A 21,108-nucleotide genomic window follows, 5' to 3' on the forward strand; every position below is an offset into this window, starting at 1 on the left:
GTGACACCGAGATGTTCTGGAAATTTCTAGTGGAGACATTTAAGCTTACAACGGTTCTTTTTCTCAAAGCAAAGTATCCTTTTGCTTGCTAATTCAGAGAATCTATCGAGATATTCAAGAGATCTCATTTGTTATTTATATTGTTATATATAGGGCATGTAATTTTTCAGGGGAAATGGTCATGAGAGAGTCTGATTTCAATGCACAGAAGGATATGACATTACCAGATAAGATGCTCGGCACAGCTGAAGTGTTCAGGGTCTCCAGGCATTCCAAAGTGCAGTTGGCCCGACTCTGTTGCCATGGCAACCCTCTGACTGGCATTCAGGCTTTGCCTGGAAACACTGTGCTCAAGGCTTATTCAGATAATCTGAGCTCGCAGGCTACACAATGAACATACAGTGAGATGCTGTTACAGCGCTGATACAGTTTATAGAGCAAAGGTTCACCGTAATCTGGAGGGTGTGGAGACATAACTGATGACTCTAACACTGTAAGAATGAAAAGGGAGGCATGCTTCTAATATTGGCACATTATGGAGAAAAATCTCTTAAAGGGATAGTCCACTCAAAAATTAAAATTGTCATTTATTCTTCCTCACGTTACAAACCTGTATGATTTTTTTACTTTCTACTTACTATGGAAGTCAATGACTACCGTCAACTGTTTGGTTACCAACATTCTTCAAAATATCTTTTGTGTTCAGCCAAAGAAAAAAACTCATATAGGTTTGGAACAACATGCGGGTGAATAAATGATGACAGAATTTACATTTTTGGGTGAACTATCCTTTAGAGTGGTCAAAATCTTAACTTTTTGCTGTTTTATATTGTACTCTTAGGATCTATGTTTTACGGAAAACAGGATTTTACTTTTTTTTTTTTTTTTTAAGAGTTTGATGTACCATGTATACAGTTACCAGTGTATACACTTTTTCTCATTCAGTTAATGAGATCATTAAAAGTGCAGTAGGATAAGCATCCTAATTCTGAATACCAGAGAGAGGGTGAAATGCCACTTAATGGACTAAAAGTGGTGAAGTCCACCTCAAACATTTATTATACACTGTATCATACATTCCTTGGTGGTGGAACAAACTACTGAACTCCACTGTGATCCTCAAAAAACACACTCTTTTACAAAATACAAGTTTGCACTTGTACCTCTGCATTAGCACTGAATTACTCTGGTGCTTAAAAATGATTTTTTATTAAATAAATGCAGGTTCAGGTATAAATGTAGGCTAGTAATATTTTGCAAATTACTTGAATCATTTAACAAAAAATGCATGATTGCCTTAAAATGACTTCATCCTCTTTATACTATTCATCTAAATGCACTTCTACAATCAATAACATCTCCACCTCTAACGTCTGCCAGCTCAGTGCCTCTATAAAAGTCTCTCCATTCATTTCATTTGCGTTCGGGTGACAGCAGTGTAGAGCCCACGCACGCACACTGGCCTTGCGCTAACAGATTTGTCCTCCATTAAGACATAAAGAGCGTCTCTCTGTGCCTGATAGGGATTCTCTCAGGGAGCACAGAGCTAGCTTGTGTCTGCATACGGGTGCACAGCAGTGCCCGGGGAGAGCTGGCTAAGTGCCCGCACATGCTGGAGAAAGTCCTGCAAGCCAGCAGGAAGAGGACACCGGGGTTAGTAGGCCTATAGTGTGTTTTAGCGTATCAGAAAATGGGTTTTAAAGGCTTTGCTGGAAAGATTAAGGGATTGGCAGTACTACCATACTACTCCTATTATTTTTGTGCTGTTTACTAAAGCATCACTATACTATGAATTTGAAGACCTAATTCTTAGTATTTAAATTATTAGGAGTAAGATTTTTTAAATTATGTTTTTTTCTTAAACAAGGACTCATTAAATTGATCAAAAAGTTTATTTCTGATATAACAAAAGATTTCTGTTTCAAATCAATGCTTTTGAACTATTCATCAATGAATCCTGAAAAAATGTATCAGTTATCACAAAAATATTAATCAGCACAACAGTGTTCAACATTGATAATAAGAAATGAATAGCATATCAAATCAGCATATTGGAATTATATGATTTAAAAATTCAGTTAAACAGTTATTATAATGATATTTTGCAATATGATTTTTTTGATTAAATGAATGGTGAACACAAGAGACTTATTTCAAAAACATGCTGACCCAAACTTTTGAATCCAACCATACAACTCTTACTATTTCTGCCATATCTTTATATGCATAAATGAGCATACTCATTCTTGTATCATTATTGAAGAAGACTTCCAAAGATACAGAAATTTTAATGCGAAAGTTGATGTGCAGTGCAAAACAATAATTTCCACCCTAAAATGCATACATTTTTTTTTTAATAGTAGGGTGTCTGTATACTGTACTGTACTGCCATGTATATATACTGCAAGTGACATATTTTATCATTAATGTTAATTAAAATCAGACAGCGATTTATAGGCTCACTGCATTATTTGCAATCCCACAGAGAGCATCTGATGAGACTTAAGTAGTTTTTAATGTGATGGTTGAGGAGCACCACGGTTTATGACAATGATAAACACTGGTGCTACCCATAAATCAATCATCCTCATTGAGAGCTTCTCTTCAAGTGGCCGTCAGTGTTAATATCTGAAACACAGTCTCATATATTCCCGTATGATTTAGTGAGAGAGCATTACAGAGGTGTATTACATTACAGCGAATCAATAAGGCAACCAGCAGAGATGTGGAAGTACAGTCCAATGAAGTCGATTACAAATGAAACAATCCAAAGATAAAATGGGAAGCCAATTCCATTATAAGATATTTATTTATAGGTGCTATAAAATACTGCCAGCTTGGCTTCTTGTGTGAGTGTTTTTGTGTGTGTACCTCATAAAATGGCAAGATCGATGGACATATGCCAGGATATGGGGATATAGCCTGTATAAAAGGCCTTTATGCCTCCTTTTCCCTGTAGAAAAGATGGCTTATGCTGGTTTTGCTGGTCCTAGATGATATGTTTGCTGGTTTTAAAGCGGTTTTGGGCTTTTTCAGTTAAACTACTGTAGATAATACTTTGTACTCGCAAAAATATATTATCAGTGATATCAAGTCAATACATGTTTCAAAGTAGCTTTACAGAAAATTGTGTTTATAATATCATCATATGTTCATGCCTTATAGTCGCATTTAACAGAGCTTTGCGATAATATAGTTTACATTTTTTGACAATACAAGCAATCAAGCCATTGAGATTTGCTATATATCGCCATAATACGCTGTATGCATGCAGATAAAGTTGGACATGTTTATACATCCAAGAGATTGTGATGATGATGCAATCTTTATATATATATATATATATATATATATATATATATATATATATATATATATTCAGAAACATATTTTTTCTGCCCTGTGATTACACTGTTTTTTTTTACCACAGTGATATTTGTTTATTTGGTTTTATTGGAAAGAGTGAACCTGAAACCCAGTCACAACATCAGCCAAATTACTCACAGCTCAATGCATGAAACTATATAGTGAATAATGTCTGGTATACCATATGATATTTTTGCATCACTTTAACAGTTAAAACAGAAAGCAGACTAGATTTGCTTTAAAAAAAAAAGTCAAAATATTGAAAAATGCTTATGATGTTTGCATTTGCATAAGAAAAAAACTTTAAAGGTTTTCAAAGGTTCCTGTCCTGGATACCAGTCTAACCGTTGCTCTGGCAACCAGCTGCTTCCACCAAATCCCTGAGGTCTTCTTCTCCTCTGTGTACTCATTGGGAATGATAAGCCTGTCGCCAATGTCCAGCACCTGCTGCAAATGCAAAAAATGACCATGTACACATCTAAAATGCTGTTTACAACAGGACCAGATTCTATTACAAGAATAAACATCAAACATTTAAAAATCATAAAATATTTTAAACCATGCAATGGATCACTAACCCTTGTGCTGTTCTTATATATATATATATATATATATATATATATATATATATATATATATATATATATATATATATATATATATCATTTATGTTATTTATCATTGCCACTCGAAAGCTTTTTTTAAGCGCAATAGTTAGATTCAGTGGGCAATTGAAAAGTTGTACTCAAGGAAAAGTGATCCTCCACTTGAATATGACAATGGTGAGATTTGAAATTTTCTCTTTGTTTGGTTTAGCCTTTTGCAGCCTTGACTTTGTAAAAAAAATGTGTGTGTGCATAAAATTGCATAATGCATTTTTATTCATTGATGGAATATTCATAGTGTACTTTCCAGTAATACACTCTCAGAAAAAAAAGGTACAAAAGCTGTCACTGGGGCGGTATTCAAAAAGTAAACTTTTGTACCTTTTAGGTACTAATATGTACCTTTGAGGAACCAATATGGACTCTTTAGGTACAAAAGTGTGTCTTTTGAAAAGGTACCGCCCCAGTGACAGAGCTGTTGTACCTTTTTTCCTGAGAGTGTACTGGTATGACTGAAATAGATGAAGTAGATCTGCAAGTAGATAGCATTTCACTGATCTTTATTTTAATTTATTACAAAAATTTTGGTCAAGAGTTTGTATATGCTGCTGTACTTTTTAAACAAAGGAATTTATTGTTGTAATGTACATAAGATATAGTACATTAAAGTTTAGATGTGAAAGTGTGTGTATGTGTATGTCATGTTCATTTAATAATTTTTCTACTTTTTAATATACCATTTCAGAATGCTGAAAAATAGCTTTAGAAACTAATAATGTACTGGTAATGTATTTATAATGAGCTAAAATGCTATTGAAAATGTACTAGAAGTACGGTACTTCAAGAATTATTAAAGTGTATTTTAAATTATGTGAAGAAGAACACTTAAATTACACTAAAGATACTTTATTGTTCTATTTTAACACAGCTAAATATATTAAAATATATTGCAATTTACTTAAAAAATCATCTTAAGCATATCTTAAAGAGCACTCAATATACTTAAAGTTGGTCCAAAATAACACATTTATTATGCACTTATTATAGTATAATAAAAAATATAATAAGTGCATCCATTAGTATAGCTTAAGTCTATTTCTTTTTTTCTTTTTTACCCAGGAAAGCTTAAACTGTGTTCATGTATGAATTAATATTTAGGAATATATTATAAATATATACACTTAAAAAGAAGACAAAACATGCTTGCCTACATCAGAGTTGACATCTTCAAAAACCAGTAATAAAACATGTGTATGCATTAAATGCTCTTAATGCATTTGCAAACTTGCAAATACATGCCTAATAAAGTGAACTGTGATACATTTGAAAATATTGTGTATGGACAGAAGAAGTTTTCATTGTTCCTCCAGTCCTCTGTCATCAATGCTTGAAGACGACACCAGGAAATCAGACAGCAACAGACCAGAACAACCAAAACATATTCCGTGCAGATCCCAGACCAAAAATAGACTGTATTTATATGAAAACAAATGTAATATGACAGTTTAAATGGACACCCTTTATAAGATGTTCTTCCACTCATTAGAGATGTCCATTCCCAGCTCAGCATGCGACTGTTTCATCTCAGACGCATCCAGATGGCCAAACAGGAGCAGAACATAAAAGCAACTCATTAACTTTCAGCGATAAAGCTTAATCAAACCCAGACAAAATGTAATCAACATAAATGATCCACTACCAGAATAATGAAACACACAACTCATTTAATCAAAATGTTTCAAAACTACCAATTAGAACCTCAAGCACTCAAACACTACAAACACAAAGATACACATCACTTTGCAAATCAGATAATACTGTGCTCAAAGAAAAGCAAATGAAGTCTAAAAGCTTGACTGATTTTACACTTGCTTACCAGTGGATCCTATGCAGTGAATGGGTGCCATCAGTATGAGAGTCCAAACAGTCCACAAGTAATCCACACGACTCCAGTCCATCAATTAATCTTGTGAAAAGTGAAAAGCTTTGTATTTGTAATAATAATAAATCATCTCATCTGAATCAGGAGAGAAATATGTACAGGTTAGCACTGCTTACAAGCAAAAACAGCCCAAAACAGTTCTAAATAAATATGTCAGTGGATTTTGATATGAGGACAACAAGTGACTTTTTTGGAGGAGGATTATGGATGATTTTGGCCAGAAGTGACAGTTAAAAGTTAAAATGTGTTGATGGATTTATTTTTAACAAACATGAGCTTTTCACTTCAAAACACATTAAATGATGGACTGGTGTGGATTATCGTGATGTTTTAATCAGCTGTTTGGACTTTTATTCTGACGGCACCCATTCACTGCAGAGCATCCATTGGTGAGCAAGTGATGTGATGCTAAATTTCTCCAAATCTAATGAAGAAACAAACTCATCTACATCTTGGATGATATCATAAAGGTAGGCATATACTGCAAAATATGCAGCATTATTCCATTCCCCACATGAAGTTTACCAGCAGTAAAACAATCTGTTTTAAATATAAATTGCCTAATTTTAGCTGGGCGAAACATAGCAGTACAAATAATAGTTTGAGTAAACGGGTGGTTTTGGCACATTGCTGTTGCAGGAGCATCTGTTTCTGTTTTCTTGCCATTCTGCCTAGATTAGTATTAGTGTCATTGTTTTTCTACAGGCTGTGAGCTGGAGTTTATACTAATGTTGTTTTAGGTATCTGGAAGATTCAGTAAAGGCATGATCGCCGTCTTCTATGGTATGAGTGATGAACATTTTTACAAAACCAATTTTAGTTAAAGAAAACAATATTTTTAGCAAACAAAATGTCTTTTTCTGTGCAAAATTTTGTCTTCAGCACAGTCGTTATGGAAATAAATTCTAATGGGATGTTTACCAGGACATTTTTTCTATAGCTGAGATAAAGACTTTCTGTTTCCAACTGCTACTGACATGGACAAAGAGTTACTGAACAAAACTGCCATCAGCAGGATAAAAAAAAGTATTTTCAGATGTTCAACATTCTGCAGTGTGTGGAGACATGGAGATGCATGCAGGAAACTTTCTCTTCTGGTCTTTCCTATGACAAGCTCACAAATGAGCACTAGTTTTATATTCACCTGTTACCATTCGCAGAACATCTAGTCTCAGTTCGGGTGAACTCGTTTGATTGTTAATCAGACCTTATGGGAATCATTAAAAGACTAAAGGATTTAGCTCAACCAAATTTGCATTTACAAGATGCTTCCCCATTAAAGAAAGCTCTCAGCAGACTAATTGCAATCCTGAAACTACTCAAGAGTCTTGTTTAAAGTGGTGACATGGTGACAGAGGCGTTGTATTGTTAGTAACTCTCGGGTTTTTAAGACGGAACCTGCAGATCCTTAACCATAAGGCATACCATTTCATGATGTATTCACTGTACTTACAAAACTGTACTTAACATGTTTTTGGACATGTATCCCTTATTAGGATGGATGATGGATGAAACATGGTTTTGAAAATACAGATACACATCAGCCCACTTAAGTATGCCATCACGATAAATGGTACATACTCTTATACTATATACTACAATATTACAATTTTTAATATTAGAAATTGTTTTTAATGTTTTCAGAATATGGTTGAGAATGTGGAACACATCTGCCAGCAGAGGGCATGATATTTTCCTTATACTGCGTGTTTGTTTGCTATGTGTGTATATATATATATATATATATATATATATATATATATATATATATATATATAATGTGTATATATGCAATGATTTCACGTTAGCAGACAAATTGACAATATATATAAAAAAAAATATTTTAGTATACACACACATATACACACACACACACACACAAACACACTAGACTGCTGCAATGATTTCACGTTAGCAGACAAATTGACATTTCATCATTCAACTCCATTGCTCCCTAATTAGTCTACAAGATTAAACCTAACCAAACTGCATACTTAAAGCACATTTTAACCAACAAGCACTGTTATTAAATATTTGATAACATACAAAAATATGTAATTCTTCAGGTTTTAAATGACAAATTGCAGTATCGTTTCTTAGAAGGTGGGTTACATTTTCCTCGTTTAATTTTCCTCATGACATTTGAATATAATATTATATTATATTAATGGAATCATACTGTTATATATTTATTTATGCATAAAATATGCTTTCATAAATTTGGTTGCATTAAAAATAATTTAAAATAAAAATATGACGAAATACATTTATGCGGTATATTTTAAGTAAAAAATCATTATGGTGGCTCATGTTTTTATGATGTGTGCGAGAGATATTTTTGTGACAATGACCTCATCTCCACCCCCTCTTCTCCTCCCCTCTTCCCCTTCTCCATCCTACCTCTAATTGCCCAATTCTCTACGATTTCTGCCTCTTTTCTCTCTCTCTCTCTCTCTCCCTCTCTCTCTCTCAGACACACACGCGCGCGAACACCTGCGTAGGGCCGGTGAATCACGCCGACGCCGCTTCGCTCTCCAATCTCTCATCCATCCTGACAGCCCGATCGCCTCCATTTTAATCAGGAGCCTCTCCGCAGTGGAAAGAGGATTCATTGCCATCATCTGCAGCACAAGATTGCGTTTCGATTAATATTTCACAAGTTCCTTCTCGCTCTGTGTGGATTGGCTGGCTCTCTTTTGTTTCCTGGAGGTGAAGTGATGCTGAAGTGATGCTGCGTCGCTGTTCCCACCCGCTGTAGACCACCACCACCACCACCACCATCATCATCATGAGTATGAGTCTGATCGAAAAGCCCAACATGAGAGATTTGGACTAACAAACCCGAAGGGCTTTTGAAGATCTCAAGTGTATAAACGCTCAAGTTAACGTGCTGGAGAACGCCATCGTGGCAGGTAGGCTTAGTTGTACGCTTCTACTGGTTGATGTTTATTTGCTGCTCAAGACATGTTATTAGTTAAACATTAGCAAATGTGCATGCATTATATGCTTATTTCACGTTTTGGTTCTTGCTTTATGTGACTGCATGATTGCTTGCAAGTATTTTAAATACTGATTGGAACTGAAATATTAAATGTAGGCTACAAAATGGAGAACAACAATAATACATAAAAAAAAAAAACTTTTTAATAATGAATTGCATAAAATTGCTATTATTATAAAAAATTTAAATTATATATATTTTTATAATATATATTTTAAGCATAAAAGAGTGGAAATAATTTATATATATATATATATATATATATAATATATATATATATATATATATAATATATATATATATATATATTTTCCACTCTTTTATGCTTAAAATATATATTTTAAAAATATATATAATTTTATTCTTATTGCTTAAATATATATAATTTCCACTCTATATGCTTAAATACTTATGATATATATATATAAATATATATATATATATATATATATATATAATTACAGTAACAATATTTGCAATAATAATGATCCCAAAACAGTGTTTTTTGTGTAAATGTTGTTTTAACTTAAAAAATATACGCAGTGTAGCATTAATTGTTATCCACAAGTAGTATTATCTGATGGTCTTTTAAAGTGTACAGTTTCAAAAAACCTTGTGTTTTCCACTAGTTTATATTCCAGTAAGGCTGTAATAGTCATATAAACAGCAGGCAGTGATCCTGTGGTCTCCCAAACAAACATAGGCCACTGGTTGTGTGTGTGAACATGTGTGTGTGTGAACATGTATGTGTGTAATTGCAGCTTTATGTCGCATCTAACACTCTTTTCTCCCAAAAGACCAAAATTAGAAAACATGACAATCCCACTTTCCATCAGGACTGTGAACAAACCACCCACACAAACAGACCGAAAAACAGAGACAAACACAAATACATGAATACACACACTTTTTCCTTTCCATTTTACTTTAATAAACTATGCAATATTAATTATGTAGGCATAGCATGGTATATGTCAAACAATAGGCTACTATTTTACTGTTTATTGTGCGCTATATACACACAAACACAGTAGATTTGTCCACAATGCAGCTCATTTTTTCATCTGTGCTACATGCTCCATTCAGTCTAATTCAAGTAGGATTGATTTCTTTGTGTGTGTGTGTGTGTGTGTGTGTGTGTGTGTGTGTGTGTGTGCCCTAGCTGAGCCCTGCAAATCCTGAGATATGGCAGTCCGAGATATCCAGTCTGTTTTGACAATCCTCTATTCCGGCTCTGTAACGTTACTCCAGTACTTTGTGTTGAACACATGAGCATGTCTCCACACAGATCCACTCACTCCATGAAAGATTCATGCGTCTAAATGAGGCCCAGACCAAGAAGGCAGATCATGATCAATCTTCAAGTAGGCGTGATTACTACTGCCACACTATCAGAGTTATATATATCATCTTGCTGGACTTCGCACCCTAAAACCGTGTGTAAACACAGCACACAGGATCAGACTTAGTCAGACAGATGTTATCATTACTGGAGAGATGATGCAGCAGTGAAATATGCCATTATAGATGAATCAGTAGTGATGTGATATGTGATTCTAGATACAGGATGTTTGATATTCTGTGCAATGAAAACAAGAAGGCGGTTTTTAATGCAGGCCATGTCACTGTTTTTCTGCTATGATGAGATGAGGAACTGTGACTGGCTTTGTTTATCTTTCTGAGCGGATAGAGGTTTTCATTCTGTGCGTATTGTGTTGTTTATAAAGGAAAGTTCTGTATGTGAGTTAAAGCTGATTGTTTGCTTTCTAAGGCAGTAGCATTGTGAAAAATAACTGTTTTCAGACAGGTTTCCTGAACACAAGCAGATACTCATGGCCCTGGTTGAGACAGCTGAGACAGTCAGGATGGTTAAACTCACAGTTATGCTTGAAAATGACAGCAGAGTCCAACGAATAAAGCTTTGTTCACTGCAATGCACCTACAGTGTGATTTTAGTATCATTGAGGTACTATTATAATTTTGATTATTTTTGTAATTCGTTATTTACTTTTTCATTTTTATTTTATTTATAGTTTTAGTAATTTTGTGTGGTGAAATTTTGTCATTTTCATTAGTTATTTTCTTTGACATTTCTATATAGTTTTCATTTTATTTAACATTTCAATTATTTTATTTCAGTTTTAGTTATTTTATTACATAAACTTAAGGAACATATGAATTGATGACTTGGAAACAAGTAATTATTTTATTATTAATAATATGTCATTATTTGAAGTTTATTATTATTGTTGTTGTTAGTTTATTTTATTCAAATAACAGTTTTAACTAAAATAACCCTGCTTACTATTGAACTCCATGGGCATTTATTTTAATATCACTGAGATACTATTATGGTTTTTATTGTTATTTTGTTTTTTTATTATTTTATTTTTATTCATTGTTATTATTATTATTATTTTATTTGAATTGATTTGTATTTTAATGTTTTCTGTTTTCAATTAAATTTTGGTTAGACTTTTTTAAGTTTAAAAATTAGTAAATCAGTTTGAATGCCTTGGGAATTAGCTAAAAAAATTTTTTTTGTAGTCTATTTAATTTTAACTAACACAAATATTTTTTTACAACTGAAATCTGTGGAACTTTGCAAGGAAAAATGTCAAAATGCTGTTTTGAAAGTGTGGCCCCATACATTTACTATATAACTCTTGTTAACATGAGATTAGTCTGATAAAATCACTTACTACTTAATAATGTTGTGTTTTCAACATTACATCTACTTTTCTCCTGTCATGACCATTACAAGGCAGTGGATTCTGCATTGAAAATATACCAGAAATGAACTGTTTACATAGAAAAAAATCCACCTACTGGAATCCTCCTTGACAAGTAATCCCACTGATAAAAGGACGATATAGACAGCGTTCATATAGCACACATTTTTATAGAAAAAAAATTAATATGGGCTTTCACAGAAATTCACAGACTGCACATTTATTGACTGTATTGTCCCATAGATTTCGATTGTAAGTGCATTATTGTAAACACAGTGAAACAAATCAAAATTATTGTCTGTGGCAATCAGCAGCATCTTTGGCATTGATCTTCACTTGTTTTGAACCTCAAACAATCCTTTAATTGTACTCATCAGCATTTCTATGTTGTGCTTAGGCTTAAGATGCTTTTGGGAAATGCAGACCTGTATGTTTAGTATCACGTGGACGGTTGCCCGTTTCTGGGTGCATTTATATTTGTGTGGGCATCAGAGCTGTGGATTAAATGCAACACAAAGTGAGCCTAAATCCTCTAGCTGCCTTTTCACTTTCTTGTGAAAATGTGTTTAGCTGTTGAACCCGGAGGTTAATTCAAGTCAAGTTAGACATCCATATATCACTCTGCTCTTTGGGTTTGTGTGTTTTGCTAAGAGCCCTTCTGATAACAGATCAGATGTTGGACTGTGTAATGAAACAACCTTCATCAACTGCGTGTTTGATATGGAAAATGTTTTTTTTTTTTTTTTTTAAGGTTGAATTGCATGAAGTCATCAATGTAATCTACTTAAGTTAATTTCAGGCAGTTAATTGGATGCTTAATGCATAACGGGGGCAGTGATTGAAAGGCAAGTTTGAAATTAATGTTAAGCAATAATCAGCAGTGAAATAAAGCCGTTTTCCTTTTTGGTGGATGCAAATTGCTTTGAAATAAATACAAAGAAATAAAAAATAGATATAAAAAAAACATCCAACCCATAAAAAAAAATTAATTATTTCTTTTTTTTATCAATCACTATCTATCTCTCTCTCACTCTCACTTTCTCATTTAAATAAATCAAACAAAGGCACAAATGAAACTCTGCAACTGAGAATAAGGCTCTGAGAAACATTGTTACCACACACAAATTCACTTACTGCTTAACACACACACACACACACACACACACAATGGCACTGGACAACACCGGCTTCTCCTCGTGCTCCGAATCCCTGTCCCTCCCAGTACCAGAGAAAGGGGAGGAGCCTGTGGAGGAAGCCCCAAAGGATGCTCTGCCCACCAATGTACAGGATGCATTTGAGGAGCTGGGGCATGTCGTAACCACGGAGACAGCCCCGCCCACACAGCAACAGGCCAATAACAGCATGTCCTTCCAGGACAAGATGGCAGCAAGGGAGGCGCAAGCCAATCTGCCATTCAAGAAGAAAATTCAAGTGCCAGGGCAAGAGAGGGGCAGGTTCGGATGGGGTAAGACTCAATTATATTAGATGCTGTAGGAGTCGGTGGCTGTCAAGATTGTGTTCTGCTTACCTGTAATGAAACAGACTGTCCTACTCAAACACCTCTACAGGAATACAATGCCACCGGTCTTCTGCTTGTTAATTTAGCATTTTTATAGTTTTTGCATGTGTAAATCTCAGTTTTACTTTGTCAATCTTTGTCAGTTTTTTAATATGGATTGCGGTAAGCTGCTCAGTGATGGTGTTTGCCTACTTTTTGTGTCTGCTGTAATTTTTCTCACTTTCTCTCCAGGGCGCAGCAGGCGTAAGAGACAGCGCTATGTGGAGAAAAATGGCCGTTGTAATGTGCAGCATGGTAACATGCGCAAGACGTACCGTTACCTGACCGATATCTTCACCACTCTAGTGGATCTGAACTGGCGCTGCTCTCTGCTGGTCTTTGTCATGGCGTATGCAGTGACCTGGCTCTTCTTTGGAGCAATATGGTACCTCATTGCATACTGCAGGTGTGAATAACACAAACAAACACAGTTTTATATCTTTTAACCCTTTTAAATCATAATACTCTTTTTTTATGCAAAATATGATTTTTCTTCAGTAAATAAAGAATGTGGAATGTATTGGTGACAATTGGTGTGCATTGTAATAATATATGTATGTATAAAACTTGACAAAAACTAACGTTTAAATAAAAATAAATGAAAGCTAAACAGAAAAAATATATATATATATATATATATATACACACACACACACATACACACACACATACATATATATATATAGGTTTTTGATATTGGCAAAAAAATGAAAATAAAAAATAAAATCACTTCATCCCTGAGGAATACTTCTCAATCAAGTTTTCTGCTCATAGATGCAGTGCATTTGTGTCGTCCACACTCTGTAATTTTTGTCCATGCTAGATATGAACACAAGTTATTTGTGTAGGTGGACACTTGAGAACAAGCGCTCCTCTTTGCGCTGTAAGATGCAAGAGCCAATTAACTGAAGGAGACTGTGTGATTTAAAAAAAGAAAAGGACTCGTTTTCACAAACAAAACATTCTGTCAAAAATTCTCTGACGCTCTCTCTCCCTTCCTCTTTTGTATGGCAGGGGTGATCTGGATCATTTGGAGGATGAGGCATGGACTCCATGTGTAAATAATGTTAATGGATTCATCTCCGCATTCCTTTTCTCCATTGAAACAGAGACGACCATTGGCTACGGTCACCGTGTCATCACTGACCAGTGTCCAGTGGGCACCATGTTACTCCTGCTACAGGCCATACTGGGATCTATGGTCAATGCATTCATGGTAAGATCAGACAGACCACTTTCCTCAAAAATATGGTACACTTTGGCATCCAATTACTTTTTTAAAAATCCACAGATCTTGTGTTTTTTGCTGTGCAATCTATTTATATTTTTTTGTACAAATTGTAATGCTGACTACATTAATCAAGCCGAACCATTATAAGATTATCAACAAAAATTTTAAAATATATTTTCAGATTATTAATTAAATAATATTACCTTTATATTATTAATAGTAATATTATATTATAATATTAATATTAATATTAATATTAATACTTAATATTATTTAGTGCCTTTAAAAATATTGTTAAAGCATCTCAGGTACTATTTGCATTCTTTTATTGACATCAAATATGTATTAAAGATTATTAAAAATATATAAATTACATATAATAAATTTTGTCATTTATTGTCTTAATGTTTCAACACTATTATTTTTATATCTTTTATTAACAACATTAAAATGTTTTTTAAATATTATTATTAATATTATTGTATATATATCTTTGTAAAAATTTACATATGTATATATACACAACACTGTTATTTTTTATATGTTTTAATGATTTAATGTTTATTTCTAGAAAAGAAAAAAATCAAACAGATGGTTGTCTCAAATTTTGGTAACAGAGTTGCGAAATAAATAGAAAATTAAAGAACATATAATATTTAGTTAACCTCCTGTGGTTGATGATTTTGTGAAGGTTAAGCACTTTTTAAGCACTTTTTTTGATGAAAAAGCAAATCATTTTAAAGCATTTCAGGTACTATTTACACTCTTTTTGTAGAAAGTGCCCCATGATTCCCATGTACAATGTGGTCTGGCAGGGGTGTTTTTTTTTTTTTTTTTTTCTTTTTTTTTTTGCACGTGGCTTTGGTTTGTTGATTTGTGCTCTACTGAGTTATATCATCCATAGCAAGAGCAAATGAGTCATGCGTTTTGGAGCACAGATGTGCATACCCTCTCCCTCTGTTTCTGTGTCTGTCTTTCCTTTTCTCCTTTTCTAATTCTGTCGCTTTTGCCAAATTCAACCCCCTTCTCATTCTCTTTTCTAGCCTATTTTGATGTATTTTTGTGGTTATGATGAGCTCATTTATATCTCCATGTCCTGGTTTAAATGTTGCCCCTGGGGGCTGTGTTCACACACACACTTAAACACAGCACACACTCTCTCTAAATGTCATGTGCTCTAGTATCTGCTTTTGTAAAAGGTCATGTCCTCTAGTATCTGAATGCTAAAAGGTAAGGTATTAATAACTATTGACCTTTTTAACTATTGTGATAGCATTAGCAATCTGTCCAATTTCTCATATTTGAGGCTTTTATATGTGAGTGTGATTTGAACTCAAATGACATCCAGTAGTCCAGTAACTTCTTTTCAAGTGAAATTTAATAACAAAATTAACTGGAAAAAGTCAATAAACTGTATCACTCCAATCTTGCATGACAAAACTATTGCTGGAAATGATGTCACCATCATTTACAGTATTATAAGAAACATTAAATAGTTTAATTACTATTATTTAACAGTTGCATAATCCACACCATTGTAAATTTCACATCTGTATAAAGAAACAAATAACTTATGGCTCTTACAACTAAAATTTAAACTATTTAAAAAATTGTTAATTGAAATAAAGCTGATAAATTATGTACTGCATGTTAGAAATAAAACTTAAACTTAAAAAACTTTAATTAGAAACTTTAACAAAATTAAAAATGCAAATAAAATTCTTTATTTGGTTGTGTTGTGAGCATTTGCAGTGCGTTTCTTTATCTGTTTGCGTTGTGAGCATTTGCAGCACCTGCTGTCAAACTGAAGAAGATGTTTTCTTGATTTGCTGGTGCTTTTTCTATTTTTCACATTGCGCTCTCTCGGCCACCGTAAAAAATATGAATAAACAATGAAATAGTACATAAATAATACAAAAATATCACTGAGCACCACTCACATTATAAAATGTAAAAATCACAGTTTGTAAAAATCAGTTTCTTTCTCTCTTCATCTCTCATTAGGTTGGTTGTATGTTTGTGAAGATCTCCCAGCCGAATAAGCGTGCTGAGACCTTGGTGTTTTCTCGTAATGCTGTCATCTCATTGCGGGATGACAAGCTCTGTTTGATGTTCCGCGTCGGGGACTTGAGATCCTCCCACATTGTGGGCGCCAACATGAGAGCCAAACTTATCAAATCCAAACAGACACAGGAGGGTAAGACAGCATTTACCACGCTCACAGGCCTCATCTTCATCATCAGCACCCTCATAGAATATATAACCAGTGCCCCCTGGTGACTATAGTGGACAATGTTGTCAACATTCTCTTATCAGAACCGTTTGTTTTGTTGTCTTTCTCTTTAGGTGAGTTTATTCCGCTGGATCAGACGGATATCAGTGTTGGTTTTGAGACGGGGGACGATCGTCTCTTCCTGGTGTCTCCGTTGGTGATCTCTCACGAGATAGATGTCCGCTCTCCGTTCTGGGATATGTCACAATCTCAGCTGGAGAAAGAGGACTTTGAGGTTGTTGTCATCTTGGAAGGGATGGTGGAAGCTACAGGTACACTAATACTTAGATATATTATGTGAAATGTGTTGTTTTGATTTGTGTTCAGTAATTGACGTGTATATTCTGATCTACAGGTATGACCTGTCAGGCACGGAGCTCTTACCTGGCTGAAGAACTGTTATGGGGTCACAGGTTTAGTCCCATGATGACGCTGGCCGAGGGATTCTTTGACGTGGATTATGGGGCTTTTCACCACACTTTTGAGGTATGTGGTGCAGAATGGGAGTTTCTATTTCATAAAAATAAATTTCACAATCGACATATTGGTGTATACACTCTTAAAAATAAAGTTCTTTATTGGCATCTTGGGTTCCATGAAGAACTTTTAACATCCATGGAACTTTTACATTCCACAAAAGGTTCTTAATAGTGGAAAAGGTTATTTAGGTTTTTTAGAAATCTATGGCTAAATCTGTTTTTAAGAGTGCAATGACGCTAAATGGTATAATTCACCCTTGACCATGGGCTAAATCAATGTTTCATTTGCATGTATTTATTTGTTTGTTAAGTAGCTGTATCACCATATCTGGATTTTAGTTTGCAGTGTGCATCATCTCTTATATAGTTTTTTCTTAAATCCCTTACAAAGTTTTCAGTAAACTAATATATGTTGATACCACCGTATTTGGTTCAAAGTCTTTGTAATAATCATCTGTCTGTGCAAGGCTGACCGGCACTTTATTTAAAAAGCAGAAGATATCTCTTTACTTTTGAGATTTTATGTGCACAATCGATCAAAAATTCTGATTCAAGTTGCTTCAGGTGATGCTGTAGTTTTGGATGAGTCATGAATGTGCATCGGCAGAAGAAATCAAACTACTTACACAATCACATTGTCCTTTCTGTCCTGGCCAAACAGCATGTATAAAGCTACAATAAACCATTTTATGTTGTATTAGTTTTTTAATAAATAAAATAATATTATTATTTTATTTAAAATAATATTGTCATAAATAGGTAATATTTAAATGAATATTTACATATAAATATTTCTTTATGTGGAGTACCATATGTGTGTACAAATATACAGTTTTTCAGTTAAATAATTTATGTTGAATCCTCTGTATTAGCTAGTTCAAATGCTCTGTAATAATCTTCTGTCTGTGCAAAGCAGACCAGCATTTTATTATAGAGCAAAATAAATAATGTGATAATTAGTTAATATTTATAAAATAATATTTCAATTTATTTAATTAACAAACCATTTTAATTTGTTCAAAGAAATAGTTATATGTAGTTAATATTTAATTTTTTATTAATATTTAAAACCATTTTAAGTTTTAAGAAACAAAATAAACAAAATTAAATATATATTTTAAGAAAAAATAAAAATATAAAAAATTAATATTTTAAAAACCAAAATATTAAATAACAAAATACTTAAACTACGTGTGTAAATTACAAAATACTTAAACGTATGTAAACGGACAGACGCGATCAAATTGAGCAAAATTTATGTCTTTTTGTTATCTTTCACAGAATGAAGATTTAGATAAATGCTTTAAATACACTTACTAACGTTATTCATGACCTTCAAAGGTGGACACGCCCTCCTGTTCTGCAAGAGCCCTGGCATTGGCTGCCGCCCGTTTGGATGCTCATCTCTATTGGTCGATCTCCAGTCGGCTTGATGAAGAGAAATGGGAGGGGCCTAATATGACTGAGCAAACGGTGAAGTCCACTGATTCAGAATCTGTCAGGGAGGGAGACGGGCCAACATTTACTGTGGGCGGAGTTACAAATACCCAGGACCAATCGGTTGTAGGAGAGCAGAACGGCAGTGTGACCACTGACCAATCAGAGTCTGAGGCTTAAAAGGATGCAAGAATGTAAAAAGGTACGGAAAATATTCGAAGGAGTCCACAGTTGATGTAAATTTAACTTTAAACTGGATTGTTCAATGATCCAAGCCGCCTTCTTTGAGTTAGATTTTACAATGTATAGTCGCTAATGCCTAGCATAGAATACTTTCCCCAAGGGGGAAATCCTAGTGTTTCCTTGCTGTGTTTTCAGTCACATTAAATCTTAACTTTTGATGTTTCACGACAACACTGCCTTTGAATTCACTCAGTAGCTCTAATTCAAACTCTAGTGGGCTGCCTCGCTGTCTGCCGTCTACTTAGGTATCATTCTAAATTAAATGAAACCTGTGAAGCACACGTGTGGTGTTGTCTTAAAGGGATAGTTTACCCAAAAATGAAAACTCTGTCATAATTTACTCACCCTCATGTTGTTCTAAACTTATAGAAGTTTGTTTCTTCTGCTGAACAGAAAAGAAAATATTTCGAAGAATTTGAGTAATCAAACAGTTGCTGGTCCCCATTGACTTCCATGGTATTTTTTTTTCCTACTATAGAAGTCAATGGCTACCAGCAGCTGTTTGGTTAACAACATTCCTCAAAATATCTTCAGAAGAAAGAAACTCATTCAAGTTTGGAACAACAGAAGGGCGAGTAAACGACTAACTATCCCTTTAAAATGAGGCTAAAACAAAATATCTTACATGGTGTTTAGGTAGGGAACTCGCTAGGTTTTGAAACTGAGCTAACATGTCTGATTTGTATTAGTTTCAATCATTTGAGTAAACTTAACAGTCCTTAACGTTTCACCGCTTTTCTTTCAAGTGTTCAGCCAGTTCGGTTCAGCCGCTACTGTTTTTAAAACAATCTTTTAGAAGTCAGCGCAAGTTGTTTACTGTCACGTTGGCTAGTTTCACATGTACCTGAAAAAGAAGTGAATGTGTTACTATGGTGACATTACATTCCAATTTGCAACATCACACAGCAGAATTTAGCATTAGTTTCTTAAGAGTCAGCCGGTGATAAAATTAGCACACGCTGATGACTGCCGAACAGAGTTTAGCCTGGGAAAGTCATTCGGTTTGTATCCATGCCATTATGTGAGTGGATCTAGATGATAAATGGATTAAATGGATTAAAATAAGAGAGATATTGGATGCTATTATGCCATTATGACTTTTCAATATCCTAATTAAATCAATGTAGAAATTAACATCATCCTGTGATTAATTAGCTGTACAAACACACTGCTGTTCTTTGTATCTCTTATTTATTGAATTCAAATGTGTTCATAGCAACAAATAACTCATTGCTCAGTTGCTGTCGCAGATGAAATAAGAGAGAGAAATTTAAAAGTGGCCAATAAAGAGAATTGATATTAATCAGTGAAAATTTCTAACACATCAACAGGCCATTTTTGACATATTAACTAACGTAATGCCACAAGGAATGTCTGGTCCAGGTCTATTCCCATGCTGGTTCAGCTTCAGACTGGTTTGTGGGTGATCTTTCTGGTGAAGCTGATTGACTAAGGTTTTGCTGGTTAAGTTAGTCGAGAGGTTTGGTGCAAGAGGATATATATATATATATATATTATATATATATATATATATATAATATATATATATATATATATATATATATATATATATATATATATATAATATATATATATATATATATAATATATATGATATATATATGCTTTATTTGAGAATGAGCTGAACAAGGGAAACAAGCTTGGCAAAAATGAGAAGACCAATGAATTATCCATATTTTCCATATGCATACAACAAATAAGTACAATCAAAATGAACACAGCAAACAAAAAACAAAAAAGTATATTAATGAAACAGCAACATTGCAGAAGAAACAGTTTTTTTTTTTTTTTTTTTTACATTCACACACTTTTAAGTTAAAGGGAACAGTTGCATTTTTTAAAGAGTTTAATAAAAAAATAGATTTTCATATGATGCTCTTTATATTTTTCTGATGGTCTCTTTAATACCAAAAGAGTTTAACACAGAATTGTAGATATAGTTCATAAAAATGAAGGTGATCAAGTATTTCTAGTTCTCTAAGTTTCCTTTAGAATAATCATGTTTAATGCTTTGGTTTTGGAACATTGATCCCTAACACAAAACAAAAACTATAAAATATATTCACAATAAACCAAAGAAACCATAAAGACTCTTAATATGTTTTTATGTTCTTTTTACATGATTATGCTGAAAACCTCAGACTGAACTCTTGTGAGTGATGCACTGATGTGTGTTTATGTAGAGTAATGTGTGTGTGGTGTGTTACATAAAAAACATCAA

At 33.8% G+C, this 21,108-nt stretch overlaps 1 protein-coding gene across 1 annotated transcript; it reads left to right on the forward strand.

Moving 5' to 3' along the window:
• The first annotated feature begins 8,337 nt into the window (after nt 1–8,337).
• Nucleotides 8,338–19,271, forward strand: LOC109073119 (G protein-activated inward rectifier potassium channel 3-like). Its single transcript, XM_019089291.2, has 8 exons — nt 8,338–8,825; nt 12,698–13,111; nt 13,397–13,610; nt 14,219–14,420; nt 16,440–16,632; nt 16,782–16,979; nt 17,063–17,193; nt 18,528–19,271. Exons 2-8 carry the CDS (start codon nt 12,814–12,816, stop codon nt 18,801–18,803), a joined length of 1,512 nt encoding a protein of 503 aa, XP_018944836.1. The 5' UTR covers nt 8,338–8,825; nt 12,698–12,813; the 3' UTR covers nt 18,804–19,271.
• Nucleotides 19,272–21,108: the final 1,837 nt, after the last annotated feature.

This window comes from Cyprinus carpio, chromosome A2, assembly GCF_018340385.1.
Source record: "Cyprinus carpio isolate SPL01 chromosome A2, ASM1834038v1, whole genome shotgun sequence".
Classification (NCBI taxonomy): domain Eukaryota; kingdom Metazoa; phylum Chordata; class Actinopteri; order Cypriniformes; family Cyprinidae; genus Cyprinus; species Cyprinus carpio.